This window comes from Rousettus aegyptiacus, unplaced genomic scaffold (genome assembly GCF_014176215.1).
Source record: "Rousettus aegyptiacus isolate mRouAeg1 unplaced genomic scaffold, mRouAeg1.p scaffold_m13_p_3, whole genome shotgun sequence".
NCBI classification, from domain to species: Eukaryota; Metazoa; Chordata; class Mammalia; order Chiroptera; family Pteropodidae; genus Rousettus; species Rousettus aegyptiacus.
Window position 1 is genome coordinate 39,793,090 of NW_023416306.1, and position 15,959 is coordinate 39,809,048.

The 15,959-nt window shown below is 32.9% G+C and overlaps 1 protein-coding gene across 4 annotated transcripts in view; it reads left to right on the forward strand.

Annotated features, from left to right (window-relative positions):
- Positions 1-15,959, forward strand: part of PRUNE2 (prune homolog 2 with BCH domain) — a 209,472-nt gene that overhangs the window by 41,571 nt on the left and 151,942 nt on the right. For all 4 annotated transcript variants that reach the window (XM_036238785.1, XM_036238787.1, XM_036238784.1 and 1 more), the window contains exons 3-4: positions 1,629-1,831; positions 3,854-4,017. In XM_036238785.1, the coding sequence (XP_036094678.1) occupies positions 1,629-1,831; positions 3,854-4,017 (367 nt within the window). The remainder of the gene's footprint in view (positions 1-1,628; positions 1,832-3,853; positions 4,018-15,959) is intronic.

Sequence of the window (15,959 nt, forward strand, 5' to 3'; positions counted from 1 at the left end):
TTTGTTATATTTCTATGCCTTGCTCTTAGTGTACTGGGTTCCCCCGCCCCCCTACCAGAAGTCCGCATTTCCATTTAAATTTTTCCTGACAACCTGGCTACTTCCTCTCAGAGTATTAACACAAGGATAAGTACAGAACTTTGTAGCTAAACCTATGTGACGTTGTTTAAGTGCTTTCACTCTGGTAGATATACCCCATTCTATGGATGAGGAAAACTGAGACTCAGGAAAGAAGTTGGCTTTCTAAAAGTCACACAGCAGAGACTGGGGCTAGCACCTAGTTCTTCTGAATCTAACCTCAGAACAGGTCCTGCCAGGGTAGGCTCAGGCCACATGCTCTTGACTCATTTCATTATCAGAATTAGATATAACTTTATCAATTAATTAGGCAAAATAACTCTACATAGATAATGATTAATAATGATTACTATACAGTTGTTATTCAGTATTAGCCTGACAGGTAGGAGCAAAACATTTCGTTGGAGTGGCTTTATGCTTCATATACTATAGCAGTGAGCAATTCATTTATTTCACTCAACAAATACATATTAAATTCCTACTCTGTGCCAGACCATTTTATGCACTGGGAAACATAACTGAACAAAAGAGGCAAAAAGCACTACCATCTTAGTGTTAAGAAAGAGAGACGAATGATAAAGATGTTAAAACTGTGCAAAAAACACTATGCTTGTGACAGAGCTGGTGATGATGTGAGAATAAAGGTCATTTACTTTATGCAAAAATTTAGTGTTATCAAATCCCAGATTCTGTCAGTGATATTTAGGGTTTATTGCTATACACTTAACAGTAATTTTTTAAAACCCTTTATGTTTTAAAATTTCTATAGAAAAATGTTTATTATCGTGAATCTGAATTCTCTAACTTCTACCCATTTCATTTCCCCCTATTGCCACAATTTTTAATAAGAGGTTTGTTAATGTAAGATTTTAAAAATAATATTAAAAAAACGAAACAACAGAAATCACAGCAATTAGTCTATGAGCCAAAATCTGGCTCATAAATGAGTTTTTATTAACCTACATAATAGTTTTATTAAAAAATTAATTGCAACAATTGAGCATCACAAGTAATATCTCTCAATATAGATTTCCAAGTTTTCTTGAGTAATTGAAAGATTTAACTATCCTGAACCCAAAGTTTTTGTATGTAAACAATTGGCTGGAGCTGAGTGACAGGCATACAAGAGAGATGAGACGTACATGTCTTCCTGTGTTACAGCAGTCCTCACCTGTCCTGTTTCAATCATTCTAATTTTCTGCTAATTTCATAGAGAGATGTGAATTTGTTTCCTCTGAAGAGGAGAATATAATATAGGTACATATATTTTTATACATAGTATATACATTATATATTTTTTTAATTGTGGAGGGATTGAAACGAGGCATAGAATATTTCAAATAAGATACAAGAAGTTTTATGTAGAGTAACAAGAGGTTAAATTAGGATTTTCTGCTAATGGGGTGCAGGAAAAGCTGGTTATGGATGTCAAATAGTTTAGCAAAGCCAAAGAACTTCTGCTCCCTTTTCTGGTTAAACCTGGGCTTGAGAAGATGTAGTTTTCTTTCCTCCTGCTATTGTCAGTGATTGTTAACTTCTTTTTCCACTAGGTCAGTCCACCTGGGGTTCTCTGTTTGCCAGTGCTGAACATACCAAGAACTGAATTTAACTACTTCACTGAGACAAAGTTTATTTTAGAAGAGCTAAATATTTCTGAATCATTCCACATATTCCGAGATGAAATTAATCTACATCAGCTAAATAATGAGGGGAAGTTATCCATAACACTTGTTGGTGGCAACGTGCTGGCAAGGTGAGGCTCTGGAGGTCTGATATTTTAATGAAGGCTCTTCTGGGCAAAATGTCACCTTGTTCGTGAGTTTTGTGGTTTAGGGAGATCACTGAACGCTGAGAACATTCAGAAAGATGGAAAATTTTTTTCTCTTATGGCAAAACTTGGGCTATGCCAATCCTTTGTTTTACTTTTGCATTTCAAATATGACATCTTTGAATGGAAAGTTCTTGTAAAATTGACCAAAATTATAATTTTAAACCATTTCAAGCACTTTCTTATAGTAATGCAACTGTCCTGTATATTGATGCTGAAAATGTGTAATGAAAATTGAAATTAAATGCTTAATAAAACTGAAAGTTGCTTAAGGAAAAAATCTCAGTAGTGAAATGAAAAATTATACAGATGGACTATAAAAGTCATTTGATCTTTGACTCATCATTCAAAGCATTTTATACCATGAGAGCAGGATGGATGTTTTGTTTAAGTTCATGTAGTTTGAACTCCATATTTTATGGACAAGAAACCTGACATCTGGTGTTACAAATGACTTACCCAAGGTACCACCTGCAGTTAGTAGAAGCCTTTGGATTAGAACTTGGGACTTCTGTGTCCTTCAATTACTGCTTAAGAATTACTAATTGGTACAAGAATCTAAAGATACATAAAGAGAAATAATATAAATTCTCTGCCTTCAAGGACCTTACAACTCAAAAGAAAGATACCTTTTGACAAACTATTGCTACTGAATGAAGAATCACAGTTACATATCTCAGTCATTTGAGATGTTAGTTTTTTTGCATACTTTGCCAATTTACTAATCTTTGATGACATTAATGGTGGACATAGACTTTAGTGTACATGAAATAAAAACTGTACAAGTATCTATCTTTTTATTTAACTATTTTTTAGAAAGCATATTTAGGTATGAAGACATCATAATGTCAGTTGTGCAATTTACTCAATTATAAAGAGTTTTCAAAATAATCTACCTGCATGGTGCTGTTTTTATTCCATTGTGTTTGAAAAACACAAAATCCTTTTTGAGTAATATTTATCAATCAGTAATTGATAACTGGCTGAGAATTATGGGCAAGTTATTTGACTGACTTCATTTATCAATATTCAGGATGACCACATACTTTATTAAATTTATGTGTTAACCTATTCAGATTGATAAATGCAGGTAGATATGGAAAAAGACAGTTTAAGAAGCCACATGAAATATGTGTGTCAGTTGAAACCTTAGGAAGAGTTTTGCTACCAATTAAAATTGAAAAATTTTGCTTATTTTGAGACTGAAGCTATGAACGCTGGCTTTGGGATTGTTTATGAAATGAAATGCTTTTCAAAAATAAGTCGAGATCTTCTTTCCCTTCACTTCCATTCTTCTGGTTTGGGCAGACAGAAAGAATAAAGTTTGTTTTAGCCATATTTTTCTTTCTGCCTTTGATAAAAGCCAACTCTATCTCATGTAAAAAGAATAATTGTGGAAGTAAATAAGCCAGTAGTATTTTTCCTTCAGCACCATGACTGGATGTACAAGCTTTGGAACTAGATTACCAGAGTTTAAATATAAGCTAGCCTACTTACAAGCTTTGCGACCTTGGACAAATTTCTTCACCTCTTCATGCCTCTGTTTCCCCATTTAAAAAATAGAAATTTCAAAAGAACCCATTTCATAGGGTCATTTTATAGTATAAAATGTGATAATACTCTGAGATATTTATATAGAGTCTGGCCTGTAGTAGAAGCTCAATAAATGTTAGCTATTATTATTATTGTTGTTGTTTTCTAACAGCTAAACAACAAACAGAAGTGCTGAGGTGTGAAGACACTCTTAGAAACTTGAGGAGATGATTAGTTAAAATGAAATGTGAAAACACATAGAATCAGTTTCTATGCTTCTGAGTCACGTACGCTTACTCATATTTTTGGTTATTGTGAGGAAGTCATTTGTGTGGGAGAAGAAATTAAATCATTCCGAAAAGTAAGAAAACGTGCCATATCACTTTCTCCTCCTCTCCTACATTTGCTTTACAGTGAGGACAAAACTTTAGAATCAGCTGTTGTCAAAGTTATTAGCCCAGTCGAGCAGAGCGATGCTGGGCTTGAGATCCCAGAGTCTTCCTCCTCCCTCGTCGTGAGAGAGATTCTCCAGGAGGCTCCCGAGCTCATCACCGAGCAGCTGGCTCATCTCCTCAGAGGTGAGAGATAACTCTTTCTATTAAATACTGGAAGGCTTAATGGAGTGTCTCTGGACTTGCTCATGCAGAAAGAGTGCGATCCATTCTTGGGTTAACAATCCCTTTAAAGACCACGGGAAGCTTCATCAGAGAGGCAGGGAGTAAAGAGTTTGTTAAAGAGTAGCATTATACTGAATATTAAAAATGTGCATTTAAAAATAGACATGAAGGATCTTTGCTGTTTTACTAGACAAGAATATTAAATGGAACTGCTGCACCTCTGTGGGTGAGCTGATTGCTCCCCTGGCTGTCTCACAGCTTCCAGGAGTGATTCTTGCCCGGTAACAGTGTGAATATGGGTCAGAATTCCATGTTCCCATATTAAAATACCTCCTGGTACTGATATATGCTTTTTTATTTTATATGATACGGTTTGGATGGCAAAACAGTACCTTTCATATGGTGATACTGTGCAGGATGGACTTTTATAGTCAAATTGTCACCTCCTTCTCTCCCCTTCTTGTAATGTATTCTGTCTTCACTCAGCCTGCTTTGGGCACTGTGGTCTCGAGCCGATTGTCATCAATTATTCTCCTAATCTCTATTTCACTCTGGTCAGTGGAGCCCCCGGCTTCCAAAAAATGATTTCTGAGCTTGAAATTGTCAGTTGACTTTACTGCCACAAAATTACCACAAAATCTGTACTGTCTCATTTAGGACAGTTTTAGGTTTGTATAAAGCTTTTTTTTTCCCTCCTTCAACACTCTTTCTTAAACGTGGTAGACATAGATTTTCTCAGAAACATTTAACATAAGAAAGCGAAGAACAATGATTAGCAAGCTGAAAGAATTAAAAAAGGAAGAAAACCAAGAGAATGTTGACAACTCTTTTCAAGACTTTTACCTTCACTTCCTCTGTCTCTACCACAATTTGGAGGGGAAAAGTTTTAAGCATTACATAGTTCCTATAAATGGTTTAGAACTAATGGCCCCAGTACACCTGTTTTAAATATTTTTCTGGCTATGGGCACCTGTAAAAATCATTTATCTCTGTGACGGGGTAGGAAGAAAATAAAGGTAATTGGGGATCTCAGCCAAGAAGGAAGATGTTTGACAGTGCAAATGTGGAGTGCAGGCAAACACAAGAGAATATTTTGTTCACAAATTGGAGAAGTTTGGTTTATTGTTCAAAAAATACATGTTATTTAGCAGGAAAGAATTACAGTCAATGAATAGCTCATCATTATGATTTTTCTATAAATAGTAAAAAAATATGAAACTGAAATACATTGGTACAAATGATTTTGTTGATCATGATGATGATGATGGTGATATTCGGATGTAGGGGATTAGAAGGAATGCAGACCCTTTGGTTAGTTACCTTGGTTTTAGTTAGCGAAGTTACCAAGAATTAAAGCTATGGCAAAGGATTTGTTTTTCTAATCATCAGAGATTTTGCATAAAGGTAGGTTTGAAATGGGATTAGGAAGCAAGCAGAATAATGACATCACTTCCTTGTCATTTGGAAATCGGAATGTGAGAGAATGAAGTACTGCCAGTACTGAAGGAACAAAGGACGATGACCCAAGGAGTTTGATTCTGAAGAGGTAGCTTAAGTGTTCAGAAGGGCAATGGGCTGATTCTGAATCTTTTAAATATATGTATATATGTATATATATTTATATATATTTATAAATATATGTATATATGTATATATATTTATATATACATATATATGTATATATATTTATATATATATGTATATATAAAATAATCAAGTAGAACTTTACCATATTCACTAAACTCAAACTTAAATTTCATAATTTTCCAGTCACGTATTAACATCAAACCCAAAGGGAGGTTTCTTATGTGCTTATAAATAATTTTAGCATTCTTCGTTTTCATAACATGAGTAGTTCTCTTTCTAAAGAATTTTTCTCTATAACAACTATGATGTTATTTTATATTTTAGAGTGTTCAAAATGATCATTAATTTGACACACATTTCTAGAACATATCTTTACGCATTTTTCTATGACTTGATGGAATGCAAAATTGCTATGTACACCCTAGCCATAAAGAATTTTTAAAAATGTCTGATGCCAGATGTTGTGAGACTAGATATTTATGGCTAACTTGGAAGTTTTTAAAAGCTTCATAATTAGAACTCTATGGAGGATATATTATTATAAACTTTGTACCAAAAATACCTGAATTTACTATGAACTAAATACTTAATCACTTTGGTTATTCTTTGCCTTTCATGCCAAGGCATGCTCATGTAGATTTCAAGTGTGCCAAGATATTGATCCCCTCAATCCTTGGGGAATACCCTAAGCATGCCTCTTAGCCTGGTGTGCTGAAAAAAACTGTAATTTTCAATGTTTCTTAATTTCGAAAAGGTTGGGCCTGATCTTTCTTCGTTTACTTTGTTAGTTCTTTTTTACTCAACTTCTAAGCATTGCAGTACCCTACAGTGTTGTCTTAGGCACTTTTTGCCCTATATGCTGACCTTGTTTAGTTCTGAGACTAAATATAATACTCGGGCTGTGACTCCTGGTATCTCCAATTGTCACCTATGTTTAGAATTCCAGGTTCCTATCCGGCGCCTACATAACCTCTTCACATGTATATCTAATTAGTGCCACCACCTTTTCATGGCTGAAATGGAACCCTTTAGTTCTCTGTACCTGCAAAACTGCTTTTATCCCAGTTTCCCCGTTTCAGTAAAAGCCACTGCCAACCACCCAGTTACTTAGGTCACAATCTAGTCCAGTGGACTATACATCTAGAAAATCACCATGATCACTACTAGGGTTCCAGTCAAGTCACCACTCTGTCTCTCCTCAACTAATGTAATCGCTGCCTGACTGTTGCCCTATTTCCTCCTTAAAATCTATTGTCTATGAAGTAGTCAGAATGACCTTTTAAAAATATAAATCAGGGCATATCATTCCCCTGCTTAAAACTTATCATGCTCAAAACCCAAGCGCTCCATTATTACAGTCCAAAACACAATCTTTCTCTTCCTACTCTATAATCATCTCATGCTATTTCTCCTTTTCTCATTGTGTGTTCCAGGGACAAGGGCTTTCCAGTCTTTTAAATATGCCCAACTCTTTCCACTTTTGAGGATTTACATAAGCTCCTTCTAGAATGCATGTTTCTATCTATCTACTTATCTTTCTTTTTTTCTGTAACTAATGTCCTCCTTCCCCTTGATCTCTCACTGAAGAATGTAAGCTTCATGAGAAAAGGGACCTGACATGTTTTGTTCATTGCTCCACTCTTGTGTCTCTGGTGCCTGGAACTATGCTTGCCACATAGAGGACCCTCGAATACTGTCGTAAAATGAATTTTGCAAGATCATTTATATATTTTCTATTTTTTAATGGTTAAATTGATTTAATTAGTGCTATAATATTTTAATTTCCATTGCATTCCAGCCCATCCCTCAAACATTCTTAATGTCTGGACTTTGGACGTTATTCATTCTAATACTTAATCTTTTTTTTTTTTTCTTTTTAGCTTTTAGAAATCCTAGTAGAATTTGTTTTACTGTTTTGCAAACATTTATTTTTATTTTCATCTTTTGGTTGTCGTTATATGTACATGATGCGCATATACACGCACATATATATCACTTTAACCCTTTCACAGTGTATAATACATGTACAGAAATGAATACAAAACATGAATAAAATTACATAAATATACAGTTCAATGAGTTATCTCAAAAGCAACACCATTTTAACAATAACTCAGGTAGAGAAATAGAACAAGATGGCCTCTTTGTACCTCTTTTCTTCACTATTCGCTCCTTCTCTAACCAAAGGTAACCAGCATTCTGGTTTTTATGGCACACATTTTCTTGCATTTCTTTATACTTTGTCACCCCTGTGTGTAACCCATAACCTTACAAATTGGTTTCGCCTGTCTTATACATAACAGGAATTAAATGGTATACACTCATTGTTATTAGACCTCTAGGTTTATATTAAATGTAACATCTATTTGCATAGGTCAATTATCTATCATCTATCTATTATTATTTTATTATTATATCCTTCATTCCTGCATAGAAAATTTGAAATTACTTATGCAAATATAATAAATGCATACAAATGTAATAAAATAGAAAAATTGTCAGAGTTGGGAAACATAAAAATATGTAGAGAAGGGAATAAGATCAAGATAGAATTTAAAAACTGAAGGGTTTATATACAATGGAATATTACTCAGCCATAAGAAGATATGAAATATTGCCATTTGCGACAACGTGGAAGGACCTTGAGATAATCATGCTAAGTGAAATAAGCCAGACAGAAAAAGCTGAAAACTACATGATATCACTTATATGTGGGATATAAACCTAAAAGCAACAAAGAGCAGGACAAACAAACAGAGACTCATGGACATGGACTATAGACTAGTGGTTACCAGCGGGTAAGGGGTGAAGGGAGGGGAGGTAAATGGGGTAAAGGGGGTCAAATATGTGGTGACAGAAAGAAATCGAACTATGGGAGGTAAATGCACAGTGTAAATTTATATATGCCTTACCGTTAAAATATACGACTGAAACTTATTGGATTTTGTTAACCAATGTCACCATAAACAAACAAACAAACAAATAAATAAATAAAAACAAGGAGTAAAAATAGTGTTCAGTTTGAAACTGGCTATGAGCTTTCTAGAACCAATAGAAAGTGGAAATTTTAATTAATTGTAAAATTTATATTATTACTGAAACAAACACATATATCAATTCCTCATTAAAAAAAATCTAAGTCTAAAGTATTTTTTCTTTGCATCGGTCTTGCTTCAGTCTCCTTGAAAAGACATTTGATAATATCAGAGACGTTCTCCAATGCATGTAATAGTGGTTTATGCAGGAACTGGGCACAGTGTGTCGGATGCTTCCCACTTCTCAATCAGTGTATGGGAATTGTTTTAATCAACATCATCTTCAGTCTAGTAACATTATTTTCTGTTCTGAATTTTATCTTTTGTATACACGTTGATGTTTTTCTCTAAATATAGGAAATAAATATTTAAATTCAGTCATATTGGAATCTTTCGTAGTCTTATACTTATTATAGCTGTATGTCAAATTGTATTATGGGATAATACTGCATTCAAATATTGAGGTAGAACCGTATTATTACAGATTTGATTAAAAGATCATTTAGAAGTAGGAATCATGTTGCCAGTATAGAAATAGCCTGCTATGTTTCTCTATTAATCTCCCCAGTCACTGTATCTTCTGGGCCCTGGCAGGACACATATGGATAAATGTCAACAGGTGACTCAGCCACAGCCAGTGTGTGTTCAGTTCAGACTTTGTAGGGGATTCAATTAAGTTGAAATAATTTGCATTTTCTTAAGTTAATACTTCTTGTAATAGCTAGGTCTTGCCGTTGTCTTTTAATAGGACATATCTCTAATTTAGAAATTGCAGGATACAGAATGTTAGCATAATTTCCATCAGGAAAAGCACAGACTTACTTAATGTAGATTATTTTCTAATTATTTGTATGTATAAGAAATTATTTGTCTAAGAGGATGAGATCATAAATTACCCTTATTTTTTGGAAAAGTGTCTTTTCACACCTTCGTTTCCTCCCTACTGCCCTTTTCCTGTTGTGGTTACCTATTTTCTTTGTTTTCTTTCTCCTGCCCTCCTTTCCCTGTCATCTCCTCCTCTTCCTCCTCTTCTCCCTCCTGTCTGCTTCTAAGATCTTGTTGTTATCACTTTCAGATAAGCTGCAGCTTGATCTATCTAAAAGTCACTTTATATAGTCACAATGGCCTAACATCGGTATTTGGTTATGCCCTGGGCTTGTGCCAAAAGCGAACAATTACTTTTGACCTGCCAGACTCCTCAACTTATATGTTTTTCATTTCCCCAGAGATGTATACTAGGGGATTAATGCCAAATTTAAGGTCCCTTAAAGTGCTAGATCATCACAGTGTGTGTGTGTGTGTGTGTGTGTATGTGTGTGTGTGTGTGTGTGTGTGTGTGTGTGTGTGTGTGTTTCCAGGAACAAGCTGGCAATGATGGGATTTCAGCCACTGATTACCAGGCATGTTTCATCAAGACCACGCTTCACTCAAAAGGCCTTGCACATTATTTATGTAAGACCTTGACAGAGCCACAATATGAATACAGAAACAAACAACAGCAATTGTTCTTAGCTCAGGACGTGGAAAAACTATCCCCTTGGGTTTTAAGAAATAATTTCTCTTCTTTCTATTGGTAGCCCCATTTGAACTTTAATAAAGAATAGTTCCTTGCTATTTTAGTAGCCTGGACTAACAGCTTCGATAAGATCCTTTTAAGGAGGTCAAATAGGAAAAGAACAGAGCCAGGTTTTTTTTTTTTCTTTTTTCTCTTGCCCAAAGAGTGAATCATCCATTTCCTGAAATGGTTACAAAGTCCAAAGGGAATGACATCGCTTGTTTTGCTTAGGAAGAGGAAAAACCTGTATTGGGGGTAGGGGAAGGAAATTATTTTTTTCAGCTAATATAAAATCAGAACGATTCCTCAACCTAAGAGTGTTAATTATTTCTTCTCCCTTACAAAGATAAACCTTTTTAAATTCAGACATTTTAAATTTATAAGATTATTAAGCACTTGAATAACATGCTTCTTTTTTATTCCTTTTCAAGCAAACATGTAAGCTAAGTTGTATTTTCTATCTTTTTTTCCTCCTTCCTTCTCTATTTTCTCCTTTTCCTCTCTCTATTATTCATTCCTTAATTTTTTCTTTCTTTCAGTATGAATCAATTTCAGGTGAAATAAGGAAAGAGGTTTAAATCCCTTATTTTCTGCTAAGAATTTATCATGCAGAATATGTCTTTATCATGGTGAATGTTTTCCCTAAACAACTTCCGACTTCATTAGATCATGTTTAATATTAATGTACTGCAATTGCTTTTGGCAAGTGGTCCTTCACTTCATTCTTTTGAACAAAGAATATTGTGGCCGATTTTTTTTTTTTCTAATGTAATGAAATGTTTGTTACTATTTTATTATAATTGCTTTCTTTGTTGCTTGTTGTTGATCCCCCCTGGCCTGTGAATAGCTGGGACACTTTTGGGTACATGTGTATGGATTTAAGTAGTCTTTTAGTTCTGCAGAATTTGCTGGAAGTTAAATCAACTTTTATCTGAAAATGGATTTGATTTCGCTAAGAAATGCCTTTGGCTGTTGTGTATCCTGATACAGATATGTAACTAACTATGTAGCTAAATGGGTCTCTAATGTGAAAAAGAAAAATTTGCAATAGATGAATCCCTTGGATAAAGTTGGGCTGTAGCTTTTCTTATACACTAGAAACAACACAGTCTATGGTGAACATCTTTTTGATGCTAATTATTTTTTTCTTTTAGGTAGTACATCTCTTTTCTAAGTGTCAAGTCATACTTCATCATAAACTAGTATTGAATTATCTTGTTCTCTGTTTAGTGAGGCCCTGTTAGGTTAATTTCTGAGTACTCCTTTTCTATTTTATCTATTTTAAAATCAAGATCCTCAAATCAAAAAAGCTGGATTCTTGGTTTGACTATAAGCCAGGTATATTTTTGCGAAATTTGTTCCTAAGTATCTTATACTTTGATTTAGTATTTTTTTAATTTTTAAATTTGATTTTCCAATTGTGACTGTTTTATAGATACAGATTTTGTTATTAAACATATCTAGCAATCTTGCTAAATTTACTTACTATTTTAAGCTCATTTATAGATTCTCTGAGTTTCTTACATACACAAACATACCATCTATAAGGAAAGACTTTTCATTTCTTTTTTCCTTTATTTATACTGTTTACTTCTTTTGCTTGCCTATTGCTCTGGCTATGATTCACAGTGCAGTGCCGAATGGAAATAGTAAAGTCAGGCATCTTTGTCTTGTTTCCGATTTAAAGTGGAAGCTTTCAGTACTTCACAAATATAATGTTTGCTTTCTTTATTTGGTTTTTATAAATGCCCTTTGTCAATTAATGATGTTGTCTTCTATTTTACTTGGCTGAGATTTGTATAGTGATTAAATCTTGGATTTTATCAAGTGGTTTTACTAAGTGACATCTATTGAGATGATCATGATTTTTTTCTCTTTTATTCTATTAACATAGTGAGTTATATTGATTAAGTTTTGAATGTTAATTTGCTCTTTAATTCCTAGGCAATCCCTTCCTGGTGACTACACAATATCCTATTATAGATTGTTACTTCGATTTGGGACTAGTTTAAAAAATTTTTGCATCTGTAACTATGAGAGAGATTTGCCTCTAATTCTTAATTCTTATTTCTTATTGTCCCTATTGAGTATCGATGTCAAGACAATGCTGGATTCAGAAAATAAGTCGGGAAGTGTTCTTTCTTTTTATTCTTTGGAAGATTTTCTGAAAAATTAGTATATTTCTTTTTTAAATGCTAGAACTATGGATATTAAACTATGGATTTGGTTTTAAATGAAAATAGAAATGTCCATATTTTTAACTTCTTTTCCTCCCAGTTTTGGCAGGTTAAGTTTTTTCTGGAAGCGTTTACTTCCTCTATATTTTAAAATTTATTAAAATGAAGTCGTACTTATCTTTTAATGTCAGTAGAACCTGTACTATTTCACTAGTCCATTCCTAATATTGGTGAATTACCCCTTCTCTCAGTCTTTGTATTTCTTGACAGCTTTCGAAACTCTTTATATTATTTTTTTAGAGTCAATTTTTTTGTTTTATAAACTTTATTCGTATATGTTTTTTTCCTATATCTTTAAGTTTTGCTTTTATCTTTATTATATCCTTGCTTTTGTATTTTTTTAGTTGTATTTTCTGGGTTTTCTTTTAACATCTTATGCTTTTGAGGATACAAAATTTTCTCAGAGCACAGTCATAGTTGCATCCCACAAGTTTAAATGTCATATTTTATTTATAATTTAATTAAAATATATTCTAATTTATATTGTGTTTTCTTTCCCATGAGTTATTTGGAAGTGCATTAATTTTCAAAAATTTGGGAATGTTCTAGTGTTTGTTTTATTATGATTTTCAGACTTTTTATGTTGGCTACAGAATATAACTCTGTAATTGCAATATTTTGAAATTTGTTAAGATTTGATCAATGCCTCAACAGAAGGTTAGTTTTGGTAAATGTTTCATTTGTACCAGAAAAGAAAGCATAACCTGCCATTGTTGATAATGATGTTCGATATATGTCAGTTAGGTCATTCATTACCCATGTTACTCAACTATTCTACATCTTCACAGATTTTTTTTCCTACTAGTTCTTAGAGTTGTTGAGAAAGGTCTGTTAAAGTTTCCCACTGTGTATTTATCTCTTTCTTCATCTAGTTTTGTCAATTTTCACCTTTTGTATTGAGAAGCTATGTTATTAGCACATAAAAATTTAGGATTGATATATCTTCCTGAGGGTTGGCCCTTTAATAATAAAGAAATATTTGTTTTAATCTCAAGCAATTCTTCTTGTCTTGTAGTCTACTTTGCTATTAGAATATTATGTCAATGTTATATTGTTTTCTATCCTTTTACTTTCAATCATTATCATAGTTACATGTTTTAAATGAACAGTATGGTTTTTAAAATTTAGTATGATAATTTTTGTCTTTAAATTAAAGTACTTTGTCTCTTTTTTATTTTGGTAAAAAACACACAACATTAAATTTACCAATTTAACCATTTTTAATCATAAAGTTCAGTAATGTTAAGTATATATATATTGTTCTGTAAGAGATCTCTAGCATTTTTTCATTTTGCAACATTGAAACTCTATACCCACTAAACAGTAATTGTCTCTTTACATTTAATGTAATTTCTCTTATATTTGGGTTTGAATTTTTCATTTTGCTTTTTGTTTTCTATTTGTCTCATGTTATCCTCTTTTCTTCTCATTTCCTTACTTAGCTTATGCTAAATAACTATTTTTGCCATTACATTTCTCAGTATTGGCTTGTTAGTTATGAATTATTTTAGTAATTGCAATCAAAATTACAACATACAATTAAAATCTCATATAAATTGATATTTTAACCAGTTCTGTGATAATCCAAGAATCTTAGAACAATTTATCTTTCCTTAGTTTCTTCTGCAATTTGTTATCATTGAAATGTATTTAAATTACACATATATTTTAAACTCCATTGATATTATAATTGTTTTATACACTGAATATTGATTTTTATCCCACATATTTACACTCTCCAGTTTTTTTTTTCCTTCTTAATTTCTTTGCTTCCATCCATAATAATTTTCCTCTGCCTGAGTCTTCTTGTGACAAATACTTCGTTTGTTTTTCTAAAAATTTTTTTATTCTGCATTCATTTTTTTTCATATATTTTCATTTAGTATAGAACTCTAGAGCAGTAATTATATTATATGAGAACTTTGAACATACATTTCCATTGTCTTCTGACTTTCATCATTTAAATGAGGTCAACTCTCAGTTTTATTGTAGTTCCCTTGACAGTAATATCTTTTTATACTGATTGATTTAAATTATTTTTTCTCTGTAATTTTATTAGTTTTGTCATGGGCATAGAGCTGCTTTTTTTTCTTTGCATTGATCTTGATTTGAATTCTCGTCTATCTTAAAAATTAGAGTATTATTTTTCATTAACTTTGAAAACTGGCCATTGACTTTTCAAATATTCAGTCCCATTCTCTCTCTCCTCTCAAAGGACAACTACTATTAGATATATATTAGACCTTTTCACGTCTCGTGTCTCTTATGCTCTACTGTATATATTTTTTATCCCTTTTTCTCTCCATGTTTTACATGGTTATTTTCTTGACATATTTTCCAGTTCACTAATCTTTTCTTTAGTTTGCCTAATCTGTTCTTAAACACATTTTTTGAGTTCTTAAATTGTTATTAAATTGACAATTTTAAAATTCTTTTGAATATTTTATTTATAGATGCTAAGTCTCTACTATAATTCTTCAGTTAATTTTTTTTATTCCTTCTAGTTCTGTTTCTGTGTTTTTCATGAGTTTTCCCCTCTGGAATTTCCAGTTATTTGGTCATAGTTCCTATATGTCTGGTAATTTTTTATTGATTGGTGAATAACATATATAAAAAATATAGAGACGATGAAACTATACATGATGAAACTTTTGCTCTAGATAGGATTTGCTTTCACACCTTAAAGACAGTTGGAAGAGTCAGATAAACTTAATCTGTTTTGTGTTTGAGCTGATTCAAAACAGGATTTCAGTCTTTATAAAGACTGCTCTATTTTTGGCAGGAGTAAGCAAACTTTTTCTGCATGGGGCCAGATAGTAAATATTTTAGGCTTTGCAGGCCTGTGCTCTCAGTTTAAACTACTTAATCCTGTCATTGAAGCATAAAAGCATCTATAACAATATGTAAATTAGTAAATGTGGTTGTGTTCCAATAACACTTTATTTGTAAAAACAAGCAGTGGACCAGATTTGCCCCTTAGACTACAGTTTTCCAGTTTTTATTCCAGGACTTAGCTCTGCACAGGAACTATTTCAAAACCTGGGTTATTTAACCAAGACTCCATCTCTGTGGAGAGTACTAGACTCTAATTTTTGTCTCTTTACTTCTGTGAAACTACCGTTAGAACTGCTAACCCTTTCAGCTCTTTGACTACAACTTATGAATTAGCAAGTACTGTGAGGAGAAAAGCAACATCCAGTGTTAAGTTCACCTCTATGTACTTACTTTCCCTCCAGGATCTTAGATTCTAAGATAGTCACCTGGATAACTGATGCTTTCACAATGTTTTTTAAAAATTTTATCCAGCATTTTTCTTTGTTCTTGGCACAATGGTAGTCTGTCAGAGCCAGAAGCAGATGAGAATCTTTTTTCAAAATTCAGATTCACCATTGCCTGAACAAAGAGGGGAAAAATCCCTGTCCTCTGGCAGGACTTCTCTTTCTGGGGCCAGGAACTACTCTTTGCATCGAGGAGTCACTTAAAAAAGAA